The sequence below is a fragment of the Herpailurus yagouaroundi genome, unplaced genomic scaffold, assembly GCF_014898765.1.
Source record: "Herpailurus yagouaroundi ecotype Mexico unplaced genomic scaffold, PumYag 183, whole genome shotgun sequence".
Lineage (NCBI taxonomy): Eukaryota > Metazoa > Chordata > Mammalia > Carnivora > Felidae > Herpailurus > Herpailurus yagouaroundi.
The window spans coordinates 3,483,578-3,500,048 of record NW_024412414.1 but is presented as its reverse complement, the minus strand read 5'-3'; the positions used below and the strand labels follow the sequence as shown (position 1 = coordinate 3,500,048).

The 16,471-nt window shown below is 52.2% G+C and overlaps 1 protein-coding gene across 7 annotated transcripts in view; it reads right to left on the bottom strand.

Moving 5' to 3' along the window:
* Positions 1-16,471, bottom strand: part of VGLL4 (vestigial like family member 4) — a 168,878-nt gene continuing 152,407 nt past the window's right edge. For 3 of the 7 annotated variants that reach the window (XM_040491959.1, XM_040491960.1, XM_040491958.1), the window contains 4 exons: positions 14,868-14,894; positions 8,343-8,565; positions 3,244-3,367; positions 1-2,827 (listed from right to left, as the gene is read on the bottom strand). In XM_040491959.1, the coding sequence (XP_040347893.1) occupies positions 2,556-2,827; positions 3,244-3,367; positions 8,343-8,565; positions 14,868-14,894 (646 nt within the window). In that variant the 3' untranslated portion in view covers positions 1-2,555. Of the gene's footprint in view, positions 2,828-3,243; positions 3,368-8,342; positions 8,566-12,229; positions 12,582-14,867; positions 14,895-16,471 lie in introns of those variants that run through there. The other 4 variants (XM_040491962.1, XM_040491961.1, XM_040491964.1 and 1 more) reach the window with 2 other exon arrangements.

Genomic DNA, 16,471 nt, shown 5'->3' with positions numbered 1-16,471 from the left:
TGTGGTTTAAGAGCACTTTATTATTGTTCTTAAGGCTACTTTTAAGTACAAAAAAAAAGATGGCCTGCCAAACCTTTTTTTTTTTCTTCCAGGAAAACAGGCCACAGAGAATGGTATATTACAGATTTACAAACATGGAGAGAACGGTCAGAACTCACTGCAACGGCGTGGCTCTGTGAAGAACTCACTGTGCTCCTCCCGAGGCCAGGGAGTGTGTCCTTTCCCAGTGAAATGTTTGGTTTTCTGCTTCCCCACTTGCCGGTGCCCCTCCAGGGTACTGCCTATCCCAGATAGGCCAGCGCCCCGGGGCCGTTCCTCCCAAAGCAACGGCCTCGCTTGGGGACAGACTAGATGGCTGTCCCAGGAGCCTGCTCTTCACAGAGCCCACCGGCAGTGGGGTTGTTTTCCTGTGAACGCTCAGTAGCCTGTAGCAATAACAAACTAGTGGCTATTAAGGCAGATGCAGTGTTCTCATAGAATAACTGTGTTCCTGCACTTTTACAGACAAATCTACGACAAAAAAAAAAAAAAAAGATCAACTTTTTTTTCCAAACCAAAAAAAAAAATGATTACAATAGGAAAGGGGAAAATTAAATAGCTACATATCATTAACAAATTAATTGTTCTTCAAAAAATACCTACAAATTTCTCTGTACATTCTTTACGCACAGCGTAATGATGGTCTTAAAGTTACCTATATAAAAAAAGTGTTCTCACTGATTTCTTCCTACAGAAAATATAGGGGCCTGAACGCGAAAGCCTGGAAGCCCAGTAAGTGGGAGTGAAATGTGTGCAGGGGCAAGAGGAGAAGGGCTTTTCTTTCGCCTTTTGAAAGACCTGCGGCCACCCTGTGACCACAGCAAGAGCCAATCCGCTGACCTTTTTTTCCCAGTGACCATTTTCAAAATTAACCAGCTAACTTATATTTTTCTTACACTGAAAACCAGCCTGGAGGGCTCCCGCGAGTCCACAGTGCCTCACGGGGTGGGTGGGGGGGGGGGGGGAGGCTGTCACGCCTGTGTCACCAGGGCAGGTGTCTTCTTAAGCCCTCTGGTGGGTGAGGCTGGAATGTCGCACGGTGGAGGGGTGGGGGGATAGAAATGTACGTTTAACACAAAAAAGAGGAGCAGCTGTTGAACATCCACAGCTGTGTCCGTCATGCTTTCTTCTTTGCCTAATTTCTAGTTAGTAGCTATTACTATAGCAAACAATAATAAATGCAGTAATAACTGTATAAAGTCAGAGGAATGTATACTGCCTTGGCCCCAGCGTACGAGGAAGCACACAAAATACCATATCACAGATTGTCAGTAATCTGCTGTTTAGCCAAAAGGGTTGAAAGGGAACAGTTTCTGCATGGAGGGAAGTTGGAAGACACAAATCCCAACTCCCCTGGGCACTAGTAATAAGCAGACAGGGATGCAAAAAATAAATGTCAGCCGGCAGCAAAAACTCCAGCATCCTGCACCGCGGCTAACCAATGACTCGACTGCCCCTCTCCAGGGCCGGGCGGCCCCGCGCTGCTCAGGAGTAGTGTGACGACCAAACACAAATCTCAGAGTACAACTGTACCAGCAGTACGTATATCTAGGACTGTAACTGACAAAAATAAACTAATTCTGAAAAGAAGCTAGTAAGTATTAAGGTTCTTGTTTACTATCTATACAATTAATAGAAACCAGCTATTTTTCTCCATTAAAACATGCATCACGTTGAAAGCACTATAGAATTGTCCAACCTCAGCTCTAGTCTAACAAACTGCAGTGTTTAGGAAAGGTAAAAATGCCCGTGATTGGTAGAGTCTGCAGTCCAGTTGCGAGCACCTGAAATCTAGAGAGAAAGACCTATAACCTGTATGAGACTTCCCCTTCCAAAGCTGTTTTGTCTAAATTAAAACAAAACAAAACGAAACAAAACAAAAAAAAAACACAAATGGTCAGAAATGTCATCCTTAAACCCTTTGTTTTTCAGCAGTTTGCCCTCAGAGTACTAGCATCTCACATAAAGTTGTCAGGCAGGCAACTTTAGCCCTCCTCCAATAGTGCAAATCAGACGCGACAGTTCTCTGTTCTCTTCAAGTAGACGCGCGCGCACGCACGCGCGGGCCGGACCAAACACGCAATGGAAGCTAAGCCACACACACCCTGGTCTCGAGAAGCAAATAAAAAGCACAAAGCATTTGAGTCACCAACGTCATGGCCTGTGACTGAGAAAGCGTGCGCCGTGGAGTCCTGGCCCCCGTCAGGGCAGCGGACCTGCATCAGAGGTCTCTTTGGTAACTGAGGCAGGAAGGTAGGACGCTACATCGGATGCTCCACGTGCAGCTCCTGCTCTCGTGTCGGAGGGCCCCCAGGTACGAATACCAAGCAAGTACAAAACAGAACAAAAATCCCAACGACATGGTTTTTGCGAATAAACCATCCCTTCCCTACCCTTCCCCCGTTCCCCCCCCCCCCCACATTTTTTTTTTTTTTTTCTGTGTTTTAAGCACTGACTGTTCAAAGCTCAGGCAAACCATGCAGATTGACATCTTGTTCAAGGGTGGTGTGCTCCCTTCACGAGACCACGGAGGGAGAGTGACTGTGGCTGACCATGTGTGCCGAGGGGCTGGAGGGCTGGCCCCTGCGTGAGGCTGACTCGGGGCTGCTGGATGCGCCGTCCTTGGCTGCCTTGATCTGAAGCCACGTATCACCCAGGGCTTTGGCAAAGTGGTCGTCCACGGAGCCCGTGATGGACACCGAGTTGGGCGCCGGCTCGGGCTCCTTGTAGTTCTTGCCCAGGCTCCTGCGGAAGTGCTCCTCCACCACGGGGTCACAGGTGGTGGTGGCTGTTGGGGGGTAGGACAGCAGTCGGTCAGGGCTCTGGGGACAGAGGGCCCGTCTCCACCCGCCCTAGCTGGGCATTTGGGCAGGTCGCTTCTCTGAACACGGCAACAACGTGCCACCCTGGACTAGGTGTGAGTTCAGAGAGTGCGTGGTCTTAAGTAATTGTAGATCTTGTCCCACTACAGTGGGATCCTGGAGGTTTCTTCCCTCTGTCCCACTAAAGCCAGACACAATGCTGGGTGCCTGTGGGCTCAAAAACAACCCACACTTTTTCGACCTCTATAAAACAAGCTCCATGGGGTAGTTGTTCCATCCACGGCACGATGCCGAACTGCAAACACTCCACTTGAATCCTACCCAACGAGGAAGCCCAAGCCCCCGCCCGGCTGCCTCCCGCCCCACACACAGGGTGACTTACAGCTCGGGGCCCTCCGGTAGCTGGCTGGCCCAGCCGCCACGCAGCCGCTGTGCACGATGGGGCAGTGGGAGAGGTTACAGTTGCGGGTGCTGGCCGAGGCGCACGTGATCACCGAAGGCCGGTTCTGGGAAGAAGAGGAGGCTGGGGTCAGCTGCGGCTTCGGCAGGCCGACAGGGAGCGGCGTTGCTTGCTCGCCCCAGCCGGGACCCCAGTCCTTCCACACGCGGCGCAGCTGCGAGGGAGGACGTGTCTCCATGTCCCTCCGCCACCGTGGACGGGCACCCATCCTGCCTGCAGGGAACGCAGCTACTCCGCGCAAGGCCCTCATCAGCACCCTCCCCTCCTCTGCCGTGAGCGTTTCCCGCAGCCCTTCCTGATGAGAGACAAAGTGAAGCCCAGCCCGTCTGCTGCCTCTGACTTCAAAACTGAAGACAACCTGCTAAACCACAGCAAATTCACAGTGAGTGGGGCATCGGTGGGTATGTGAGAAGCCTTCACAGCCCCTCCAGTCAAGTCCCCAGAGCAGCCCAGTCCCTGCCTCTCTCACAGTGTGCCCTGTACCCCTCGGGGTGCTCTAAGCCATCCCAGGACCCTTCCGACATACCCCTGGTTTCTGCTTAAGCTAGAGACAGCTCCAGTCGGTTTCTACTATGACCACACAAATCACGATGGAGGCAGAAATACAGGATGTATCCCACCCCTCACCCCCTCTGCTCTGCCGACACTCTCCCCTGCCCCGAGAACATCAATACTGTCTGCCTGGTAAACTCTGCTCATCCTTTAAAACCCCATTCACCTATCCTCTCTGTGAAGACTTTTATGGCCACCTGCACGTTCAGCAAGTCAATCACCCCTTCTAAGTGCACCCAGAAGACACCGGCACCTGGCTCCTCTAGCCCAGGCACACTTGAGAGCAAGGACCAGGAAGCGTTTCTGGATCCCCAGACCTTGGCCTGGTATCCAGGACAGAGAAGGTCTGTGAATTAAATAGCTGCCTAAAGTTCCAGCCAGGAAAGACCTCTCCTGACAGTGCAGAAGACAAGATGGAGAAGGATGTGCCCTGAATTGCAAGACAACTGGAAGACAGCTGGTTGAAGGGCCACCCAGAGGGCCCAGGGGGGAGGGCAATGTCAATGTGAGGGGGATCAGGGCTCGTCCACCCCTGGCCTTCCCTTTAAAGATTTCAACCAGTAGCCAGGATAAAGATACCAAAAGCTTGCACAGCAAACCTTCCCATGATGGGAAATGAACAAGAGTGAAAAACACATTCTGTGATAAAGATCTGGACCTACAAGGATGAGCCAGGACATGCTTGGATCTAACATGAAATTACTCACATCCAAGATGGGGGAAGATGTGGCTTAGCAGCAGCACATTAAGGAAAAGTAGGGAGTTTCATTTATTAGCTCAACACATCAGCAATGGGGATGGAGTGAGTGTGACCCATCCCAGTATGGGCAAAAATGGCACCACGAGAACAAGGCCAAGAGGCCAAGTAGACCTGCGGTGAATGCCAGCCCTCCACTCATCAGGCAGTAGCCGCACCCCTCTATAGCCTCCATTTCTCCACGTGTGAGAAAGGAAGAGGAGCAGCTGCAAAGGGGTTGGAGGACCTACCGGAGGTGAGGGGTTGGGGGCCAAGCCCGTGGTGACAGGGGAGTCCTGCCCTTCAGGGGCTGGTCATGCTTCCCATGGAGGACAGCCTGCAGCTTGAAGCCCACCTTCCAAAGGGTCTTTTTAATGCTGAGCCCGTGTTCTCCCCACCTCCTGACCTCCATCCACGAGGCAGGACTAAGATAGCCGTGGCCAAAGTGACCTTGTCCCGTAGGCCAAGCTGGAAATCTGACCCAGGCACGGGGCCAGCTACTAAGCGAGACTCAGTAGGAGACTGAGATTGGTCTCAGGAGCCATGGGATGGCTGTGCCAAGCTGGCTAGGTGGGTGAGCAGCAGAGATGCGGGCTGGCACAGAGCCAGGGGAGGGAGAGCCTGGCTTCCTCACCAGCTCTCCCAGGCAAGGGCCGGCCCTTCCTTCCTGATAACTGCTGTACCCATGACCCTGGGCTCCAGGAGACGGCCCGGGGTCCTCCCAATAAAACTCCCTTCCTTTTGTGCTTACGTCAGCTCAGGCTGGTTTTTGTTCCTTGGAACTAGAGTCCTGACTGACGCAATGTCGCAAAGTGGGGACATGTTTTGGAGAGGTGGTCACAGAAGGCAAAGAAATGTAAAGCGTCCTAGAATGAATGTAGAGAAGCTTGGAATAAAGCTAGAAGAATAAAGTCAACGTGCGGCCTTTATTTCAGCCACTCCCAGACAGAATATGGCCGCCTAGCAGGGGCCAGCAACACAGAACCACCGATGAACAAGGGGATGCTGTGAAGACATTCTAACTTCAGTCCTGGCAGCAGGTCATCTCTAGGGCACCTCCCGAGATGGAGGGAACACAGTGGCTGTGCACATGGACAGCAGGGGGCAGCCTCACCTCCGGGGGGCCCCCCCCCCCCCCCCCCCCCCCCCCCGACCCACCTGGCAGAGGGCTCCCAGGACAGGCTATACCACCACCCTCCTGTTCCGAGCTCAGGCCCATCTCCCCGACTCTGGCCGAATGCACGCTGTGCTTCAGCGCCACACACCCACCTGGAACAGACTGTGAGCTCACGGGATGCAAACTCCTCCCCCAACACCCTAGTTTTCCAGATAGAGAAACCAAAGGCCCGAAATGAGTAACTGCTGGAGCCTCCACAGCAAACCAGCAGCAGGGCCAGGCTGAGAATGTGTCACTCACACTCCACTCACTCCTCTCCCCACCCACATTGGCTGCATGTGGAACCGACGCTGCCCTGGAGAAAAGACCGACCACGTGAGAACCATCCCGATGGACACTATCCCCCGGGTTAGTATTTAACCTTAGCCTGCATCTCCCCATTTGCTGTCAAAGCCACTCTCGCGGTCTCTTCTGGAGCTTCCTTTAGGACACACGATCCCCTCGGAGCCGCCATCACAAGAACACGAAGTGGGGTGACATTTTCTGCAGCCTCCCCAGACATGCCTCTCCGGGAACTTTCCTTTTCTGGTTCCCGGAGATGTGAGTCACATTTTCCACCCAACAGAGGAAGGCTTCCCCTGGCCGCCCTGCACCGCCTGTCCTGCCTGCCCACCGCACACAGCTGTGCTGCTGCTCCAGGAAGCCCCCACCCAGTCCTCTCCCTTGCTCAGAGCTGCGGGACGGCAAACTCACTTCCCCACAGGAGCCACCCTGACCGCTCACAAATAAAACAGAACCCCAGCAAACAGCCTCTGAGCTGACCGTGTTGCTCACCTCTGTGTGGTCAGCAGAGTACTGGGCACAGAACTCGGTAATGTCTGAGCAGTAGCTCAGGTTCTAGTGACCGGCCACACCACACCACACTGACAAAGGAGGGAGCTCATTGAGCGGTTACCCCATGAATGAAACACACATGAATGATAACCTTTGCTTCATCACCACCCCCAACGTTAAATGAAAGCTTAGGGGTGTGGCCACCACATCCCTTTGGCTTTGTCAGCCTGCCCCACAGCCATGGCTTTGTTCTCCATCCAGGGATCCCCTAAGAACTCAGGTGGGAATTCAAGGTTCTCAGTCCTAGAAAGCCTGCTCCACAGCCGCACGGCACATCGGACAGGCTAGGGACCTTCCTGCTGGGGGGCAGGGGGCAGCCAGGCACGTTTTACCGTAGGGTCAGGGAGACCACGGTAAAAGAGCCAAGTCACTGTGTTCAGCAGCATACTTCTCACACAGCAAATGTGACCCAAACCAACCAGAAGACCCTCAAAGTCATGGAAACCCATGATCCAAGAAACACTAAAGCTTCAGAGACAGCTGTTCTGGGCAGACATGGCTCCAGGGGCTCCAGGGAGCCTCTTCCCCCAAGCCACCATGGGCTTAGAGACTGATCTTCCCAGTGGAATCCCACCCCCACCTTGCCAAGGGACTCCCCACAGCAGTGGCTGCAGCTGAATTCTCTGTTCCTAGAATCAAATTCTCTGATGCCTAAAACACCTCTACTGTGGGCTCTGAGTGCAATCCTCTTTGCACGCACCCACTCCCCTAACTAGACTGCAAGCTCCTTCCGGGCTGGAAACGTATTCCACTCATGTGTCTCTGTACCTCCAGAGCTTTGCCGAGTGCAGTAAGTGGCTGTCTACAGATACGTTAATATAGTTATTTGATAACCAGTCTCCTCTACGCTAAAACCATGAGTGCCCTTATCTTGCCTGCCCAGCTTCTAGCATCCTCGTACATAGTAGGTATCTACCCCGTTCTGTTACATGAATGAACGAAACAAACGGGATGCAGATGTCTGGCTCCCCCGTGGGAAATGCAACTGTTCGTCAGCCTTACTGGATTCACAGGCACTGGCATGACTTCGTCTGATGCCAAGGCCCTGCCGACAGCAGTTACTACAGACTAGATCAGAGACTGGCGCCAGGCATGCTGGGCCAGCTGTGTCAGGCAGGGCGGCCGGAAGCCCAGTGACAGGCACTTCGGTGGGGGGCTGCAGGAAAGCAGAGGGGAGCCCAGAAGCAGAGCCTGGGCCTCCAGCTGCACGCAGCATCTCCTCAGGACCCGGCACCTTCCTCCACTCACTGCCAGTCGATCTTAAGCAAACGCTGACAGCGGGACCTATTAGGTCACAAGGCCCTAGCGGTTCAGAGAGAAACACCATGGGCTCATGCAGGGATTCCAAACCTCAATGCCAATGCTTCCTTTCGTATTTCCCCAGGAGCCCCATTTTTGAAATATTGGGTTTTTTAATCAAGCGAACTGTGTTTATTAAGTAATAATTTAATTTCCTTATTTTCCTTTAATAAAAAACATTCCTATCTGCCAATCACAGATTTCTCACCAGCATGAGCTAATAACCCCTCTGACCACTGACTTTATAGAATTCCAACCCAAAGCAAAGCAACCTGACATTTAACTTCGTCACAGTGTGACCTTGTAACAGGCCGCCGCCTCCCTCCCGGTCCTCTGCCCCGTGGTCTCCACCCGGGCCGCGGTCCCCACACCCCTGGACCGACGACCAGCCGCCAACCTGAGCCCTCCTGGACAAAGGCATACCTGCTGCCGCTCCGCAGGGGTCAGCGTGGGCGCGATGCCAGCCGGCCTGCTGGCGTCCATGCTGTTCTTGGTCAGCGCCAGGGGCTGCTCCATGCTGAGGCTGGGGAGGGACGTGTACAGGTGGTTGCCGTGAAGGCTCATGGTGGGGGCCACGGCACGCTCAATGGGGCTGCGGCTGCGCTCCCGGGGGTCTTTTCGGCAGTCTCCGTTGGCAGTCTTGTTCCTGAAAAAGAGGAATGAGCGCTCGGATGGAAACCCTAGCACGCTCTGAATGGCGAAGGGGAGACCGGCCTTGCGCCGGGCACCTCATGCTGATTATTTAATTCCTCACCACACTAGGGAGAAATATCTCATCACCATCGTCATCTCCATTTGCCGAGGCTCAGGCCAAAGAGCTCCAGTAAGGCGAGGAACGCCCGTGCTCACCCAGGTCGGTGTGACGCCAGAGCCCCAGCGTCTGAGGTCGGCCATGTGGGGCCGTCCAAGCGAAGACGCCACCCCTCGGCTCAGCACCCTGCCCCTGCTCGGGGACGTGCTTGCAGAGCCCTTCCATAATAAACTCCGCTTGCTCGCAGCCTGGAGAACTCGCCTGCGTGCTCCAGGCCGGCTTGGTTTGACAAGGATCTGCCACTTGGCATAATCCAAAGTCACCAGATGCCTCCAACGTGGCGGATCGTGTTCTAAGCTTACTCCAGCAGCATTAGCTCTCTGGAACTTCCCCACAGCACGAAGGAGGCACCGCAACTACTTTCTTTCCATGTGACAGAACCGAGACTCAGGGCTGTGGTGCCACACTGGCTGAGAACTGGTGCCGTCTGCCCCGGCTCCGAGCGTGCAGCTCTACCATCCAGAACATACCGACCACAGCAGTCCACTTGAGTGGACTTGAGGGAAGTCCCTCAAGGGACACTCCCAAAGCCCTCAGCTGTGTGGAACATGGGTGGGGCTATAAACACCACCCCCACCTGCAACCTGAGTGACCCACTCCAAAGGCAGCATCCTATATTGCATCTGTTAGAGAATGCTACAGCGTGGGTGACTGGCAAGGCACAGCCAATAAAAGACCAGGAACACCATTGTGGGCTCAGCCCAGGTCCCTCCTCCCCTGTTTATTCCTGGGGTTCTTTCTGCCTTGGGTCTCAGCCCCCACAGTCCACCATGTTCTTTACTGCCAGGACAATCTTTTTTTTTTTTTTTTTTTTTTTTGTAACAAATGAGAAGTCTTTTAACTAGAAATGTGGTGGGTAATTTCAATGACTTTTCTTTAAGGGATGCAAATTATTCTCAGAGTCCACAGCCACCATCCGCCTCAGGGGGCAGCCTGTTTCACAGCAGAGAAGCTTGGGCTCGTGCACTGAAAAACCCAGAGAAATCAACAGTCACAGCCCACCTCTCCGCCTGAATCAGATGAAAGGTAAGCTAGTATTTTATGCACCCAGGCATGCCTTCTCCCACTGCAGACTCACAGGCAGTTGTAGGAAATGAACACACGGCGATCCCATATACCCTTTGCCCTGCTTCCCCCATGGTGACGTAGGATGGCACCACACCCAGGCTACCCACACTCAATCTGAGCCCGTCTGATGCAGGTGTCCTGCTTTACTTGTTTTCATCCCAGCGTGAGCTCTGTATAACGCAGATCCGACCACATCACGCCCTTAGTTACAATTTTCAGCAGCTTGGCACCGCCTTCTCGCCAGAGTCCCGAAGGCCGACCACCTTCCCATCCTCACACCCCCAAGCGTTGTGCTCTGCAGTTCCGACAGTCTACTTGCCATTCTTCAGGTAAGATGTGCCACTTTCTGTGGCTAATGGTGTATGTGTGTGCCCCCCCAACACACACACACACACACACACACACACACACACACACACACACAGCACTCACTGCTAACCATGCCTGCAGCTTTAGGAGGTATGCTCTGGATCCCCAAGTGCCCAAGCAAACCTTTAATAAAAAGCTCATCACACCAATATTAACAACGTCTTCACCTGCGCCCCCGCCCCACCTCTCTGGGGGCTTCCAGAACCACACCAAGCCCTGCTCATCCTGTACCCTCACTGCCCGGCACGCTACCCAGCATGGTAGGCCCACGGTCAGGACCGTGAGTGAACAAAAAGGAAGCCGTACACGGGTGATGGGGGAAGGAAAGGCAGGCCCCACGGCCACGGAACGAAGGATGGGCAGAATCGTGAAGGAGTGAGGGCAGAGGGGCCGCTTGCGAGTATGCTCACACCTTTCAGGTGGATTGTGTGCCGGGATCAGTACGCCATCAGGGGCTAGGTGGAAAGAGCAGGAGACGTGGCAAACTCCAGCCCCAAGCTTTAGTTCCACTCACCATCTCACAGGCAAGCCGCTCAGCCCAGTGCCCTCATCTACCATGTGTCACAGTACAATATGCCTCGGAGGGGTTTAAATAGGGACTGGACAGAATACAGACCCAATAATCGTACTAGCACAGGGCAAGTGAGCAGTGAACGCGGAGGGACACATCAGCTCTAAGCCTAAGTAATTCACTGTGTAAGCCACAGCTTTTCATTTATGGGTGATTTTTCTCCCTCTTATCCTCTGGGTTGACTATATAGAATGACTTAAAAGCAGTTCAAGAATAAATTTTCAGCCTATTAAGGCAATCACGGGAGAATATGTTCTGGTCAAGCAGTTCCATATATGCCACATATACCCCAACAATTTTCGAAGAATTACAAAAACCAAACCAAACCAAAAAACCTTAATTTTGAAACCGGCCTGTCCACAATTCCATCTTCCTGTGATGATTCAGAAGACATTACAGGGCTTCCCAACGAACGCCTCCGGGGCTATGAGAGCAAACAGCCATAATCACACAGCATAGGCCGTTTCACTGGACAGACTTCCAGCCAGTCGAACCCGAGATAAACTGGACTTTACCTAAATGGAAATTTATCGCTAAACACACAATTTATCAGACTAGGGAAAAACTACATTGTCACAATACTCCTCTTCAGTATCAGGTTTTCTTCTCAATCTGGATAAGACGTAATGCTTGATAAGGTGCGTGAACTGCTTCCCTGAGACTATCTTCTCCCTGCCCGCCAAAATGAGGTTCCTGGAGCCTACCGAACACACTCCAGAAACTCTGGATGGAATGATGAGCTTCCCAGTCCGAATCTGCCTCTGTCCAATTCAGACTCCAGTTTTATCAAGTAAGGTTGACTGAGCCCCTATCCTGTGAAGGCCACAGAAAGTAAGGCACATCCCTGCCTTTTCACAGGCTCATGACCTGGCTACAGCAGAGAGGCCTGGGGAGGGGCCAGGCTCACACATGACAGCTACAGCCCCGGGGAAGCCAGCACATGCCACATCACAGACAGGGGAGAATGCGGGAAAGAGCCAAAGGATGAAGAGTCGCCCAGGCTGGCGGGAAGAAGCAGCCTGAAGCTCAGGCCATACGTACCTGTGACTATCCATCCAATGTCAGAGTCACCAGCACAGACCTACTATAGCACCGGTGATCATCCGAATCTCATGCCCAAGTGGCACGTCAATAGTGACAAGGCGCAGTGAGGTTTATCAACCCAGCCGGGCCTCCGGACAGTCAACTGAAGCGCGGGGATTAGTAAACCACGTTATAGGGGAAAGGGATGCCCCAAGGCAGTAGTGAATGGTCTAAAGGCATCTGGCTAACAGGGCAATGCCATATCCACAAAGTGTGCCCCCGAAACCCGCTCTGCACCCACACCGCCCTGGGGAGGAGACGAGAACTCTGGGAAAGCTAACCAGAAAACTGATCAGCTGCAAACATGACACAGTGGGACATCACAGATCAGACAAGACACTGAAAACACAGAAAGAAAACGTCTGAAGTACCTGGCATTTAATTTTAGTAAAATTATACATTACTCACATTTCCAGCTCACTTTCCTGGTTCCCGGAGCTTAACGACAGACACTGTTTTCCATGTTTCCCCCTCCTCCAGTGAATCATACCCAAGGCTCCACTGCTTCCCAGAGCATCATGTGCTCTCACGGACAGCAGACAAACCGCATGCTTCCTGCCTGCCAGATCCAAGTCGCCCCCGTCGTAGTTAAAGACAAAGTTTGCTCAGGAAAAACCCACTGCAGCCCCATCAGAGCCTAAAGGGCTCCCAGGTGCCTTGATGCCACGGCCCGGCTGCTGCCTCCGATGCACCCGGCCCCCTTCCTGAGAACCCACACTCATCCTGGGGCGGGATTGCCAGTGCCAACTGTTTCAGGAGAGAAAACGGAAAGGCGGGTGGGTGTGTGTCCGTCGGTGGGGGGAACAAGGGTAAAGAGGTGGTAAAAAAGAAGATGCCTATTACACTTTTTTCCAGGACAAAGCGTTCCGGGGAACAGACACCACATGCTCCCTCTGCCCTCTCGGAGCTGAGAAATCAGAAGTGTCTACTGTGCTTGGGGAAAAGTAAGCTGGATTCCAAGCACTGAGACTGTGAAAGAATCACGTGAAGAAAGTGCACCGTGTCCACTTGTATTCTCATTAAAATGGGATTTTCCTGCCCTTAAACAGGAGCTTGGGCCTGAAACCAAACCCTTGGGAAGGTACTACTTGATATTCTTGGGCCCTGACTGAATTCCATTAACTACTGACGGCCATTAAATAAACCAATGTGAGTCCGAATTCCTCCAGCAGGGGAAGGGATCTGTGTATAAGACATTGTAGGTGTTGCTTTCAAGGAAATATTCTGGGCCCAAAGGCCCCCATGCTGCAGGTCTCTCGGCCCAGGTGGGTGTGGTGGGGCCCACTCAGACCCCAGACCCAGGTCCCGGTGACACAGAGAACATCCCTGAAGTGACAGCGTGCCCTGCGGGGTGGGGCACCAGACCAGTCCTGGTGGGGGTGAAGTGAGGGTCTGTGGCAGCCTCCACTGGTGCACGAGGGCTTAGTGCAGACAGAGCACTAAGGACCCAGGAGTAGGGGTGAGGTGGGGGGGAGGAGCCCATTGGGTGAGGGTCGCAGCCAAGATGCAGTCCTCTCCTCAGCATAGTGCTCCTGCTCCCATTTCACTGCTCACAGGAATGGTCGCCCTCTGGGAACGAACAGGACAGTTCACAGTTCGTGAACAAACAAATGTTCACAGTCTAGCACAAACAATCAGCTCAGTAGAGCAGCTTTGGTTTTAAAAAAAGCTTCCTCAAGACAACATACTTAATGCCACTGAATGGAACACTAAAAATGGCTGGGGGTGGGCGGGTGGGGGAGCGGTGCCTGAGTGGCTCAGTCAGTTAAGCATCATTCTCAGGTCATGATCTCATGGTTCCAGCCCTGCAGTGGACAGTCAGCACAGAGCCCACTTTGGATCCTCTGTCTCCCCTCCTTCTCTTTCCGCCCCTCCCCCACTTGTGTGCGGGTTCTCCCTCTCTCTCAAAAATAAACGTTTTGTAAAAATGGCTAGGGGCACCTGGGTGGCTGTCGGTTAAGCATCCGACTTTGGCTCAGGTTCTTGTGGTTCATGAGTTCAAGCCCCGCGTCGGGCTCTGGGCCAACAGCTCAGAACCTGAAGCCTGCTTTGAATTCTGTCTCCTTCTCTCTCTGTCCCTCCCCTGCTCGGGCTCGGTCTCTCTGGCTCTCAAAAATAAATAAACATTAAAAAAAAATTTTTTTTTTAATGGCTAAAGGGGTGCCTGCCTGGCTCAGTCAGAAGGGCATGTGACTTTTTTTTTTTTTTTTTTTTTTTAATGAGAACTCAAGTGAGAAAGCAAGCATGAACGAGGGACGAGGGACGGGCAGGGACAGAAAGCCAGAGGAAGAGAGAGACGAAGAGAGAGACGGAGAAAGAGGGAGGGAGAGGGAGAGGGAGAGGGAGAGGGAGAGGGAGAGAGAGAGAGAGAGAGAGAGAGAGAGAGAGAATGAATATCTCAGGCAGGCTCCACGATCAGCACAGAGCCTGATGTGGGGCTCAATCCCACAACCCTGGGATCATGATCTGAGACAAAATCAACAGTCGGATGCTCAACTGACTGAGCCACCCAGGTTCCCTGAGCATGTGACTCTTGATCTCATGGTCATGAGTTCCAGCCCCACACTGGGTGTAGGGATTACTAAAAAAAATAACACTACACTTTTAAAAATATGGCTAGAATGGTACACTGTATGGTAAATATGCTTTACCAGAATTAAAATTAATGATTTTCTCAAAAACAAAAAGCATCCCACAGCCACCACTTACTGGGATCCCCCTGGGTTTGTGACTGTGTAGGTGGTGCCGTCTCAGTCGTGCAGGAAAGAGGAGCAGGATGGTAGAGATGAACACTTAGCCAAGGACAGAGGGGGAGGCAGGGCATGAGCCATCCTCTCCCTGGGTCGCTGCAACAGCCCTTCACCACCTCCTGCTTGCTCCATGCTGCCGGGAGACCCTGTAGGCCTGGTCCTGTAGGCCTTGCTCTCCAGTCAGCCAGCTCCACGGGGCGCTCCAGAGGGCCCTGCACCCCTATGCTCTGCTCTCTCCCCAATGCCCTGTGCAGGGCTGAGCAGACGGTGAATAAGTGAATTATTTAAGTACCTACATTACACGCGTGTCCAGTGAACAGCATCTGTGGTAAATGAAAAGGGAATTAAGAAAATTTCAGGGACAATTCCTAGCAGGAGAGACTTTCTTAAAGAGCAGAATTCAGGGAGCATTTAAATATGGAGAATAAGCAGTAGTGAAGATACCTTCCCCATTTTCTACTGTCCCCCCCATCCTCCTCTAGGGCATCCAAACCTCACATACCCCCTCTTGCTTTCTCCTTGTGAGCAGGGTAACCCACAGCTTCCCGACATGCTTCCAGATGTGTCCCCAAGCATCCTGGTCAAGCCTGTCCCTCCTTAGTACCAACTACAGACAGGAAGCAGAGGGGGCGGTGACACTGCCAGGGCACTGCTGTACAGAGGGAAGGCAGAGACACCCTCCTGGGTGCAAACTGATGAGCTGCGTGTCACAGGCAAGAAAAGTTGGGAAATGTTGCCATTCACGGTGTCCCAAAGACAGAGAACAATCTGGGACCTCTGCTTTGGTCACGAACATGTCCTGGCCAGCAGTGGAAAGCAGATGGAGACTGCCTTTGACTTTAACTCTAGGGAGAGATATGTGTTGCACACGACAACTATCATCCCTCAACATCACTTAACAATCAAGACAAAAGCCAGAGCCCTGCCACCCTCAGAAGTTCAAGGGAATCCAACCTGTGCCTGAAGGGCACTACAACTGGTGACTTACAGGGTTGCCACATCTATCCACCCATGTAACTTTTCCCCTATGACTCCCCGATAAAGGTAGCGTCCCCCACTGATAATTCAGATTTCAGAAAACGATGACACAGAACCAAGCCACACCCTCCCCACTTGCTCTATCGCATGACATTTGTGACCTGCAGTCACAAATAAAGACAGGATCTTTATTATCGTGAACTATCACTTATTGAATGCCACATGCCAGGTCATATCCTAGACCATAATGTGTTATTCAATCTCTCACTATGCTACACAGTAAGTATCATCATGCCCATTTTATAGAGGAGTAAACAGGTTCAGAGAGGTCAAGTAGTTCATCTAAAGCTGCAAAACCAGAACCCTACAAGGATTCTAATTTCTATTTGACTGGTTCCAAAGCCTTCCCTTTTCATCTTTCCCTCTCAAGTGAGGGGGAGAGTGGTAGAGAAAACTACCAACACCTATGAACCTACCATCCAAGACTAACAAATGAAATTACATATTGTATTTGCTTCAGACCTTTTCTTTCCTCTTCTAGGAAACGCTGGCAGCCATCAGTACAGGAGAACAGGGCAGACTCAGCTGAAACCCTTCCTCTGTGATCGCCCCCCAGGCTCATTCCCCCTCTTCAGCTCTGGATGCACCGCTGTCCTGTATTTGGGCAATCTTCCTATTCGTGTTTATGAACTCTCACCACATAGGAGTAGATCTGTAAACAGTATGTAGCACACTTTTTAAAATATTTGTTTTATTTATTTATTTATTGAGAGGGGAGGGGAGGGGAGGGGAGGAAAAAAGAAGAGAGAAGAGAGAAGAGAAGAGAAGAGAAGAGAAGAGAAGAGAAGAAAAGAAAAGAAAAGAAAAGAAAAGAAAAGAAAAGAAAAGAAAAGAAAAGAAAAGAAAAGAAAAGAAAAGAAAA